General features: G+C 31.0%; 1 protein-coding gene across 1 annotated transcript; it reads left to right on the top strand.

Moving 5' to 3' along the window:
- Positions 1-1,502: 1,502 nt before the first annotated feature.
- On the top strand, positions 1,503-11,840 carry LOC149518268 (uncharacterized). The gene is given in 7 exon segments (XM_089763453.1): positions 1,503-2,429; positions 2,432-4,113; positions 4,224-4,685; positions 4,808-5,551; positions 5,829-6,320; positions 9,331-9,450; positions 10,491-11,840. Coding segments are annotated over 7 exon segments (5,310 nt in total). The 5' UTR covers positions 1,503-1,597; the 3' UTR covers positions 11,469-11,840.
- The last annotated feature ends 1,553 nt before the right edge of the window (positions 11,841-13,393 follow it).

The following is a 13,393-nucleotide window of genomic DNA, read 5'->3' as shown; positions in this document are numbered from 1 at the left end:
TAAAAAAATAATGACCAACTAATTATGGGGATAGTCTTTCATTAAAATTTGCTTGTAGCTTCTATTGTCCTTATCATGATAATGTATGACATTAACTTAATGAATTAAAAAAAAGTTATTAAAAAGCATAGAAAAACATTGTTATAACAACTACCTTATTTGCTTGTCGCTTCCAAATGTCTTCTTTTTTTGTCTATATCAATTTTTGTAGATTTATAAGTGTTAACACATGATTTGTTGGCCGGTCATATTTTATTAGTAATTGCAAACTCTCATTAATTTAAAAAAAAAATTGCAAGTTGCACTAAAATCAGATGATTTTATTGTCATAGAAGTTGATTTTATCGCCATAAAAGTTAAATGAATCAATAAAATTGAAATATTTCGTAGATGAAATTTAGATTCCAATCATATTATCAATTATTTATCTTTGGTGGTGCATGGAAAGCACCCTAAACTTTGTTTGACCGAAAAAAAAGTTGATTTTATCTCTCTTTCTCTCAAGCCCTTTCTATATATATATATATATATATATATATATATATATATATAATCCAAATACAGAGTTGTTTTTTTCTTTCTTATTTGTTAGTGTTGGTGAATGGAGCTACTTTCTTGTCTTATGCTTTTGGACTGATGTATTATTTAGACTCCATTTGATTGGTTGGTATTTTTTATATTTATTAAAAGATATAAATGTAAATCAAACAGAACCTGATTTATTTAATAAAATTAGTAACCAAGCTTTCTTTACTTAATTAGTAATATTTCTATTGTGAATTACATTGCTCATATAATTAAAAAACAAAAAAAATATGAAGGCTTATTTTCTATGGGAAATTAAAAAAAAAATGACTTTGTTTTGGTAATGAAAAAATATTGTACGATGCTGGAGTTTTTCTATTATTTAGTTGAAGTGATAATATATATATATTTTTAATATAGCTATCTAAGGCATTTTTGTCTTTCATCAAAACTGCTCTTTCCTATTTGGATTGGGACTGCATTTAGATAGCGACGCATGAAACAGTTTGGAAGCTTTATTTTCGAAAGTCAGTCTTTCATTATAATTGCTATTTCTATGTTCAAAATTCTAAGCAAATCGCAATGTGAAACAGTTTCTTAATTTCTTCCTTTAATAGAAAGCAAAGAACTTTGGGCAATCTGATGACTGATTCAATTTTTTCATCATGGGTCGCTTTCTTCTATCTCCCCATAAATAAGGCTTCAACCTTTCTCCTAAACTCATCTCATCCCTTTAATCGTTTTCCACTCTTAAGTTTTTGCTTAAATTCAGTTTCTCTTTTTTAAAAAAACCCTTTTCCCTACTTCCCTCCTTGCTGCATTTGTCTTTTTCTAACCTGCTTTTAATCCCCTTGTTCTTCTCTTTTTTTCCTCTCTGTTTCTCTCATTGATTGCTAACGGTTCGGAAGACGAGTCTGTCTAAACCATTTCCAGTCTTTACCCATAACTGATTTTACATATATTCCTCGCTGTCATTATCTTTCTTGTTAATTGCTCTCCTGTTGTCTCTGTTTTATTCTGTCATTTGCTTTGCTTGTTTGCTTGAAACTAAACAATCAACCAAAAAATAAACATGGAACCAATTGCAACTGGCACTGCAGCCAGACTTTCTTCGGAAGCTGGGAAAGGCGTCTTTCATGAAATCAAACGTCATATGAGATATGTAACTATCTATAAGAAAAACGTTGAAAATTTTGAGGAGAAAATGAAGATGTTGTTGGCGAAAAGAGAAAGTGTTCAGAAAGAGATCGAAGTTGCAGAAAGGAACGTGGAGAAGATTAAACCGCACGTCGAGCTTTGGTGCAGTACTGTGGACAAGGTCATCAAAGACGAGGTGAAAAGTGTGAAGGATCTTCAAGACAAAGCAACCACCAAGTGCTTCATTGGCTTGTGTCCTAACATTAAGTCTCGCTACCAACTTAGCAGGAAAGCAGAAGAAGTTGTCGCGGCTGTTAATGAACACCTTCAACAAGGTGAATTCAACAGTGTTTCATGCCCTGCTCCTCCGCCAGAAATAGTTGATGCAACTCCTAAAGATTTTGAGAACTTCGAATCAAGAGCAATGGTTTTTAAAGACATCACGGAGGCATTGAAAGATGATACTATCAACGTGATAGGGGTGTATGGGATGGCTGGCGTGGGCAAAACCACTCTAGTCAAAGAAGTCGCTAGACAAGTCAAAGAAGATAAGTTATTTGATTTGGTGGTTATGGCAGTTGTGAATCAGACTCCTGACGTTCAAAAAATTCAAGACCAACTTGCAGATTTATTGGGTCTAAAATTAGAAGAAACGAGTACGGTTGTAAGAGCAGGTCGATTGCGCGAAAGATTGAAGAAAGAGAAGAAGGTTCTCGTTATTTTAGATGATATTTGGAAGAAACTAGATCTGAATGATGTGGGGATTCCTTTAGGAAGGGATGCAACATATTGCTCACGTCAAGAGATCTAAATGTTCTAAGGAATGAGATGGATGCTCAGAAAAATTTTGCTCTATCTGTTTTAGAAGGTAAAGAAGCTTGGGACCTGTTTAAGAAGATGGCTGGGGACGATGCTGAAAGTCCTGAGTTGCGATCTACAGCAATCAAAGTAGCGAAAAAATGTGCAGGACTGCCTGTCGCCATTGTAACAGTTGCAAAGGCTTTAAGAAACAAAGGGTCATTCTCGTGGAATGATGCTTTGAGAAAACTACAAAGGCCTTCCCCAACAAACTTCACTGGAATACCAGCACATATTTATTCAGCGATAGAGTTGAGTTACAACCAGTTGGAAAGCGAAGAACTCAAACAGACATTCTTGCTTTGTGGTCTACTAGGTCATAACACTGCCATTGGAGACTTGCTGAAATATACCATTGGTTTGGGTTTATTTCATGGTGTCAACACAGTAGAAGAAACCCGAGATAGATTGCTGACAGTGGTGAGTGACCTCAAATCCTCTTGTTTGTTGCATGATAGTTACACCAATGTGCGTGTTGATATGCATGATCTCATTTGTGATGTGGCGTTAGCAATTGCTTCTAGGGACAACAATGTGTTTGCATTAAAAGACGAAGATGTTCTGAAAGATTGGCCTAATGGAGAGACAATGGAAAAATGCACCATGATTGGTTTGAGATATGCTAATATTAGCTATTTTCCGAAAGAGTTGAAATGTCCGCGACTTACCTTTTTCTTCGTGGGTAGCAAGGATTCTTCTGTGAAAATACCAACCAGCTTTTTCATGGAAATGAAAAATCTTGAAGTATTAGATTTGACTAAGATGCTTTTTTCGTACTTACCTTCATCAATTAGTCTTTTAAAAAATCTTCGAACATTGTGCCTAGATCAATGTGTGCTGGGAGATATTACCCTTATTGGAGAGCTTAAGAATTTAGAAATTCTTAGCCTTTTGAGTTCTGATATTGAAATGCTGCCTAAGGAAATTGGGCAACTGGTTAAACTAAAGTTGTTAGATCTGAGTGACTGTACCAAACTCAAGATAATACCACGAGGTCTCTTATCAAGTTTTTCCAGATTAGAAGAATTATTTATGGCCAATAGTTTTGTTCATTGGGAAATAGAGGGACAAGTCAATGCTAGTCTTGCTGAATTGAAGGCTTTGTCTTGCTTGACCACTTTAAATGTTCATATTTTTGATGCTAAGATTATTCCAAAAGACTTGTTCCCAGCGAAATTGAAAAGATATAAGATTTTCATAGGACATCAGGCAAGGGATAGGTTTTTTAAGAATGAATGCTTGAGAACACTTAACTTGAAGCTAAACACAAGCATTCATCATTTGGATCCTGGAATTAAAAGGTTGTTGATGAACACTGAAGATCTGTACCTTGAAGAAATGAAAGGTGCCAAGATTGTCCTGCCTGAATTCCATGACTGGCATTGTTTTCGATATTTGAAGAATCTCCATATCCAAAATGGTTTGGAGATCCAATATATCGTTGATGATCATGATGCAGTTGATATAATTGAGTTTCTCCAATTACGATCTTTGACACTTGAAGATCTACCAAAGCTCGTTAGCTTCTGCTCTGAGAACAAACCGGGCTCTGCTTTCATACCTCAACATCAGTTGCCACTTTTCAGTCGAAAGGTAATTATGTATTCTTGAGTAGTAAAGTTTTTTGAACCTATTCTTGTGTTGGAAAACATCATTCCTTTTCTTTTCAATGTTTTAATTCTAGAGTAATTACACACATGTAGATGGTCTTCCCTTGCTTGGAGAATCTTCATTTGTCCTCAATCAATGTTGAAAGGATATGGCAGAGCCAGCTTTCAAATAAATCTGACTACACTCAGAATCTGACAAGTTTGATCATTAAGGGTTGTGACAACTTAAAACATCTATTATCATCTTCCATGGCTACAATTCTAGCACATCTCAAATGTTTTGAGATAGTTGAATGCAAGTGCTTGAGGGAGATAATATTTACAGAAGATATAGAAGAAGAAAACAAGTCTACGATTTCATTTCCTCAATTAAACTCTCTAAAGATAAGGAATCTTCAGCATATCATTGGATTTTGTTCAAAAGATTATAATATTGAATTCCCATCCTTGAAGTTATTGGAGATAAAGAACTGTCCTCGATTGGAGGGATTCGTATATAAATCTACAATGGAGGAGAACCAATGTTTCTCTCCACAAGTTCTCTTCAGTGAAAAGGTATTACAGTTAATATTTTCTTTTGTAAACTTGCTTACCCTGTGTATGGCTTTTAAGGTTTTTGATATATTGTTGGAACTAACTTTTATTTATTACTTATTAATGGTATGAATTACATATAGGTTGCATTTCCTACTTTGGCAAAGATGAAACTATCCCACTTGAGCAATATGAAGATGATATGGCACAATCACCTGTCTGCAAGTTCCTTTTGCAAACTGGAAAGAATGGAGGTTAGACACTGTGATGAGTTATTGACTATTTTTCCATCTACTATGCTGTTGGGAGGAACATTCCAACTACTGCAAAGTATGTCAGTATCCCATTGTGGTTCACTAGAAGAGGTATTTGAACTACAAATGTTAAATATGGAAGACCCGCGGGTTGTGGCTACCCAACTAAGAGAATTGTATGTTTTTAATCTACCAAAATTGAAGAATGTTTGGAACAAGGACCCCCAAGGAATTTTGACATTTCAAAATTTAAATGTAGTATACGTTAGGGCCTGTTGGAGTTTGAAGTATGTGTTTCCGGCCTCAATTGCCAGAGTTCTTCCACAACTTAAAGATCTTACAGTAGATAGCTGCGCAGTGGAGGAGATTGTTTCGAAAGCGGAAGGATGGGAAATGGGTGTTACTAATTTTGAGTTTGATCAAGTGTCCTCCCTAGTGCTATGGAACCTTCCAAAACTTAAATGTTTCTATCCAGGAATGCATACAACAAAGTGGCCAATGTTAAAAAAGTTGAAAACATACCACTGCAACAAAGTGGAGATACTTGACATCGGATACCTTAATTTGCCAGAAATGAATGAGGATGACCGTTTGGAGTCCCCAATCCAACCACCACTCTTCTTAGTTGAAAAGGTATGACCTCTAGCACATACTTAAAAAGCTACCTTGTTAATAATACCATGTACCTGATTTTTTTTATTGATCATTTCATTCAAATTTGAATTATATCATTTCTAAAAGTCTTATAATGGAAATTCACTAGCTCTTTAGACTTTAAGCAAAGAGACACAAGCACCTATGTACCAATTAGCCAAATGCTTAGATGCTGTAATATATCTCTTAGTAGATAAATTTTCCATTTTCACTAGAAAAGTACAAAATTCTAATTGATTTTTCTTTGCTTTTTTAGGTGGTTCCTAAATTAGAAGAAGTGTCCTTGACCAGCGATGACATTGCAATCATATGTGATAGCAAGGTTTCCAAAGGCATTTTCCATGAAATAAAAGCTCTTTATTTGGAATGCTACCACGATGAATCTGCTATTTTCCCAACTATCTTTCTTGAAAGATTCAGCAATTTGGAAAAGCTTGAGGTGATTTGTTGCAAATTTATGGATTTATTCTCCTCCGAAGGAGGTTTTGGTAAGGGGACCAATGCGCAAACGCTTTTACCTATTAGAAACTTAAGACTGAACAGCCTTTATTATATAAAACACATATGGATGCAAGGGTCACGACTTGACTGCAATTTTCCCAATCTTGAAACACTTGAAGTTTCCAATTGTGGCAACTTGATTAGCTTAGGATTGTCCTCAACACCTTTTCAAAATCTCATGACTTTGGATGTTTGGGAATGTGAAGCAATGATAAACTTAGTTACATCCTTAGCAGTCCAAAGTTTGGTCCAACTCAAAAATTTGAGAATAAAAAACTGTGTTTCAATGAAACAAATTATTGGAAATGAGGGAGATGATGAAGCAGCCTCTGTCTTTCTCTCTCTCTTTCTCTCTCTCTCTCTCTCTCTCTCTATATATATATATATATATATATATCTTATGTTAGTTATTTAAATTTATTTTATATCTCGTAATATATAAAAATAGTCAATAAATTTTAAATAGCATAATAAATTGGTTTTAATGTACTTTCTTGAAAATAATTTAACAAAATAAGGAAAACATAATATTAGAAAGCCAGATAATGAAATGACAATGTTACATAATTCATAGAATATGTATATTATTAAATAATTATAAAGTGATAATTCCTCATGTTACTCAATGTCCTATTTAAATTTATTTTTATAAGTAGTTTGTGTATTATATTAGCACTCTTTCACTTTGTGTATTTTTTTTTTCTCTTTTTGCATGCAAAAGGATGATAGCAAATTAGAAAATATCGAACTTCAATACTACTTTAGGATTTTAATTACTTAGTCTATAAAAAATTAATTATAAAAAATAATACAATAAATTTCTATTATAATAGATGAGGTATACCTTTAATTACCTTAATATGTATATACATTTTAATTACTTATCAATACCTTACTATTAAAAGAATTTCCAAAGGATTTTGCATTTGACATCCATTGAAAATCTTTTAATTGTAGAGGATGTTAAAGGGATTTGTTTTTTTGGTGCTTCTAAATGCATCTCTATTTTCTTTCGATGCCTATTTTATTTTTTTAAAATCATATTTAAGTGAAATTATTTAATTACTCTTCTTACCTTTAAAAGATTTGAATATTCATATCTATAAGTCAAATATCTTACCAAATATATGTTTTTGGTAAGTTATATAAGTTATCGGAATATCCGATGACTTATATAAGTTACTAGATTAAGTTACCTGATATGCATGTCTGGTAACTTATATAATTTAGCGAAATTTTATATATGATAAATTATTTAAACTTAAAAAACTTTAAATCTTAAATTGTAAATCCTAAATTTAAAAATTTAGTTGAGAAAAAAAAATCCCTGAAGAATTTACGTAACACTGACTGATAAAAACTATAGCTTTAATAAAAATAGGACTTGATTACAACATATAAGTTTTGGATTTTCTTCTTGATTTTAATGATCTAAGAGATGGGAAATGACCAATGTTTTTTTATGAAATTTTTAAGCCACTTAAATGATGTTTCTAATGAGAATCCAAATTTTTTAAAAGTTTTCAAATATGAGAATTTGAAATCTTTTAAAAATTTTTGGATAGAGAATCCTAAAGTTTATAAAAGCTTTTTTTTAAAAAAAAATAATTAAATAATTTCACCTAAAATAGCTTTGAAAAAAAGAATAGGCATGAAGAATAAGCACGGAATACAAATAAAAACTTTTTTTTGAAGTAAAGGGTTTTGTTATATATTAAAGTTAGGTACATATAAATTTACTTTAATACCTTTTGTTTCCGATGTGAGATATATTTTTTGTTTGCTACTTGGCTCACAAGAGCTTGGCATGTCCCAAGCTTTTTTCTTTTAAATTTCATCTTTATTGAATATAAATAATAATATTACTAATAGAGAAGGGATCTGTTGTCACTAGTATAAGAGTTACACTTTTTTTGCTCTTATATCAAAATTAAATTTATAACACTTATATTTAGTCATTTTGATTCAAAGGTAAAAAATATATAATACTCACACTAATATAAGTGGAACCCTCATCTTCTTAATAAGTTATCTTATTTTTTATTTTTTAAATTTAAATTATTTTTTTTTTTGAAATGGTCTCCTTAATGTTGCAATTTTTTATATTTATTTCTTTTTTTTTTATATATTCTTCTATGTTAAATTCAATATTTTAATTTGATTTTCTTATAGAAAAAAGATATTGAAAAATCTAAAAAGAGAGAATGATAGAGAAATAGTCATAATATTTATTTTTTAATAAAAATTAAAATGTGATAAAATTAAAAAATTCTCAAATAATAGATGAGATAATTTTCCTACTTACAATATCTACAAATATCTACTCTATTAGTAGTAATAGTAACTATATATTTACTATATAAAAATTTATATTATATACAAAATTTCCAACACTACTGTAAGATTGATATATGTTCAACATTAGAAGTACATACATAATAAAAGGGAGTAAAATAAAACAATCATAAAAATTGTATATATAATAGTTTAAAAACAAGAAAAAATATATAAAAATTAAAATAATATATTTACATTTCAAGTGTTATTATCCTCTATATCCTACTTAATTTTATCTAGTTATAAGTAATTAATATATTAAAATTAACCCCATGCAACGCAAGGGCTAAACACTAGTTATTTTATTATTATAATTATTGCAATGATGTGCTATCTACTTGCAATGCAATTGCAGAAAAAATTAGTAGTTTTTTATGCTCTTAATCAGAATCCTTTAAACAGTGGTTCTTTCATCTACTAATTTCATCTTTCTTAAATTTTTGTTAAGATTTGAAATTGACATTTTTCCTTCTCTTTTGTGTATCTTATCAATTTAGTAGTATAGTTTATTTCTTCTTTTTAATGCAATCAAATAAATTTTTTTATAGGTGGTGTTTCCTAACTTAAGAGATTTGGCAATCATTGGCTCTGGAAATTGGACAATGATATGGGAGGATAAACTCATTTTGGGTTCATTTTATGAACTAACTGTCCTTTTAGTGCAAAATTGTGAAAAACTTTTGAATATATTTCCATTTCATATGATGGAAAGACTTGACAAACTCGAAAATTTTTTAATTGTGAACTGTGAATCCTTAGTAGACATAATTAGACCTGATCATGGATTCAATTCCATTGAATCAGCCACTAATTTTATATTTCCTAAAGTAAGAAACTTGTTACTTCAACAATTGCCCAAATTGAAGAACTTCTACTCCAGGCCGCATACTACAAGCTGGCCATCCTTAAAACAATTGCAGGTGAAAGGATGCGACAATGTGGAGATATTAGCTAGGCAGTACCTAAGCTTTTCGGAAACACTTAGAGAGAGCCAATCGGAAATTATCTCTTTTCAACAACCCTTGTTTTGCGTCACTGAGGTATGAACCCCTAATATTTATGTACAATGTAAGCATTTAAAGATTGTTATACTATTCTTTTCTATTTTCATTTTTTTTGTTTTCGAAAATTTTGTTTTGAAAACATAAAACATATTTGATAAGTAATTTTGTTAAATATAAAAAAATACTTAAATCATCACAAATATAATAATAATAATTCAATACGCAATAAAATTTTGAACTAAATAAAAATAATATTGTATTTGTTAAATAAAATTATATTATTTGCATAATATTTTTATTACCATTTGATAGTAATATTAAATATTTGATTTCATTATATTAGAATTTAATGTCCTTTAATAACAATATAATTGAATATATACATAATAATAAAATTAGAAAATATTAATTAAATTAATATTTAAACAATAATAATTTGACTAATATTAATAAAATTAAATTTATAATATTTAAATGAATTAATATAATTCTAATTGTGATATATTCTATAATAAAATGAACCTATAACCCATAATTAAAATTCAATAATATTAGCTATCGATTGTTGAATTTTTAGTGACATAAAATCCTTTTATAGAAACAACAAAGGATTTAAACCTTTCAAAAGTTTTAACTTTTTGTAGAATTTGTTTAGTTAAGTTCTAATTTGCTGATTAATTTATTTATTTGATTATTCAATGATTTCTTATATATAGGTGTAGTATTTTATTATAATTATAATTTCTCTTTTACTTGTAATTTCAAAAAAAAAATTCTTATATATAGATGTAATACTAAAAAAGTTTCGTTAATACAAGTTAGGTTGGTTAAACATAATATGTTTTACATGCATGATAAATTTCATCTATGATTTTTAATTTTTTTTTTTTTTATTTTGGTACCGCCACTGCACCAAATAAGGCTTTTACCATGTAACATGTCACGTGGACATTCCCTTTGAATGCCATGTGAACATTTGTCTCAATTGTTATTGAAAAAATGTGACAAAATAATCAACATGGAAATTTCAAAGGTTAAGGATATAAATAGAGCAACTTAAAAGTTAAATATCATAGATGAAATTTACCATTCAAAATCATTGTTTTTGTTTTAACATATTTTGTAACTGTGATTCTCAGAATGCATTCCCCAATTTAGAAAGGTTACTATTGGAAAAGAATGACATTATGATGGAGATATGGCATGGACAACTTCCGACCCAATACTTTTGCAAACTAACAGATCTTTGGCTCGAAAGAGTTCCCAATAGATCAGTTACTATCTTAAACAGTTTCACTCATTTATTACCAAATCTTGAAAAGCTTGTTGTGAGAGAAGCTCCCTTCAGTAACATATTTCAATGCGAAGGACTTGGGGGTGAGGAGGAACATCCAGGAACACTTGTTCGGTTGAGTGAATTAACGCTGCATGAGCTTCCTGAGTTGACACATATCTGGAAGGAAGAATTCCAAGTTGGAGAAGTTTTCAGCAACCTTTCAACACTACAACTGTGGAAATGTGACAAATTAAAGAATTTAGTGCCGTCCTATGTGTATTTTAAACATTTGACATTTCTGGAAGTGTCAAATTGTCAAGGGCTTAAGAATTTAGTAGCACTCCCAACGGCAAAAAGCATGGTGGCACTCACAAAATTGAGAATTCTTGATTGCCAAATGATAGAAGAAACCATAGCTTATGGAAGTGATGATGTGAAGGATGGCATCGTCTTCTCCCAGCTGAAGTCTTTGGAACTTTGTAGTCTTCCGAGCTTATCAAGCTTCTGCTCAGGGGATTATGCCTTCGAATTCCCTTCTTTGGAAGAGGTCATTGTGAGAAACTGTCCAAAGATGGAAATTTTCTGCGGAGGAGAGTTAGCTACACCAAGTTTGCGGAGAGTGCAATTTGCTGAAGATAAAGAACGTTGGGATGGCAATCTAAACACCACCATGGAACAAATTTTCATAGAAATGGTACGTGTTCATTCAAATACTCTCTTTTCTTTTCTTTTTTTTTTTTTACAAAATTTCAGAATTTTTTGTTCTTTTTGCTTCTAAAGTATGTTAAAGTTAGCCATTCTAAATAGTTGAAATTTGGCTTAATTAACTAGGATTGTTTTTCTATGTTCTGACATATTATACTAAAGCAGAATGCCATAGAGAATAATTACGGACTAATTAAGTTTAATCTTTCTGAAAAGAAATTCAGGAATTCAGTTGATGGATAAGTGTTTTTCAGCAGACAGTAAAACTACATATACAGGATGGAGTAGACGCACCTTTATTCTTTATCCGGTAATAAAGATTATTATTATTGAAATGAAGATTTGATGCCCACTCATAAAATTGCAGTCACATTTTTATGGAATGGAAGATTATAGCCATGAAATCAGAAGTAATCTGATATGTTAAACCTTTTTTGCAGTTGCATAGTCAAAACTTAGTGGTTATATATGTCACCTTGTTTTTAGAATTCTCTGCAAATATGTGGTTCTTTTAACAGAGTTTGATTTCACTTTTATTATGATGTTGTTATGTTTACAGAGTGTTCAGAATTCTATAGCGGAGGAAGGTTGCGTGACACAAGCTCAAGCTGAATAAAAAAAAACGTTTTCTATGTTTTTGAGACAAGTGCTTCACCTCATGTACTTTTGAGAATTAAAGGTATTCTTTTGCAAAACTTCATTTGTCTTCTCATATTGTTAGAATTTCTTTATAGTTGGTGTGGTGCTTCTTTGTTTCAGGATGAATGGAGCACACCTCTGCTCTACCACCAACCCTGTCAAAGCTGCCATGTTTCAGGGCTCCAGAAGCCTATTTCTCTACCTAACAATGTTTGTTTTTAAAATTTTGCAATATTGAGTGATTTGGATTTTTGTATTGATCTCTAGGTACATTGACAGTAGTTCGGATTTTGATATTCTTAAAGATCTTGTTTACGAATATGTATATTTTATTTAACTGTAAATTACATCACATGATATTGATCTTTCTTGTGTTCTTGTCATGGCTACTGTCAATAGATGGCTACCATAGACATCAAATTCTAAGCTAGGATTTCCTCTGTTAATGCTTTACTGGTTCAGCCTTTGACAATGTGGATTTTGGTATGATATTTGTAATTAGTTGTATCAACAATTCTTGTTTTGTCCTTCAATTAGTCAATCCTAGTTATTTCTTCAAACCCACAATTCTGAAGAAGACTGAAGATCATATTTAGCATTCTGCAGTCATATCCTTCTTTGCATGTACGGGACAATTTTTGCGGGACAATTGAAAGAATTGAGAGTTGTATATATTTTAAGGGGTAAATCGATTTGGACTAACGTTTTCTAGATTCTTAATGATCCATCGACTAAACAATTAATGTAATTGTCTTTGTTTTTCCAGTTTATTATGGTGTAGATGATTCTTTTGGCAGTTTAGCTCCTCATATCGTGCAGGTGAGTGTCATATGCTATCTGAATTATTGCTAAGGGTTATTGCTTGATGTGAGCTACAATTATTGTTTTGAAACAACTAAAGGAAGATTAACTTCCTATATTATCTTCATTATTTTGAGATATTTCCTGCTTTAGGTTTTGCTTCTTGCAGTAGATATTTTGAGATTAATAAATTGTCTTTTGGTTTGTCGCAGTGGCTGTTGGGCTCTTTACCATTTTTCCATTTGATTTGTTGAGTACATTTCAACTACTTCAAACTCTCAAAATATCTAGTTGTAGTTCAGTGGAACAAATATTTGAACTCCAAAGGTTAAATATGAAAGAAACACATGTTGTGGCTACTCAACTAAGAGAATTGTATGTTGTTAATCTACCAAAATTGAAGAATGTTTGGAACATGGACCCCCAAGGAATTTTAACGTTTCAAAATCTAAATTTATTTTTTGTTTTGAATTGTTGGAGTCTGAAGGATGTGTTTCCAGCTTTAGTAGCCAGAGTTCTTCCACAACTTAAAGATCTTACAGTAGATAGCTGAAGATA

This window comes from Durio zibethinus, chromosome 7 (assembly GCF_047325235.1).
Source record: "Durio zibethinus cultivar Kanyao isolate XHJ-2024 chromosome 7, ASM4732523v1, whole genome shotgun sequence".
NCBI lineage: Eukaryota > Viridiplantae > Streptophyta > Magnoliopsida > Malvales > Malvaceae > Durio > Durio zibethinus.
Note: the sequence above shows the minus strand (reverse complement) of the source record. Positions and strands in the feature narration are given on the sequence as shown.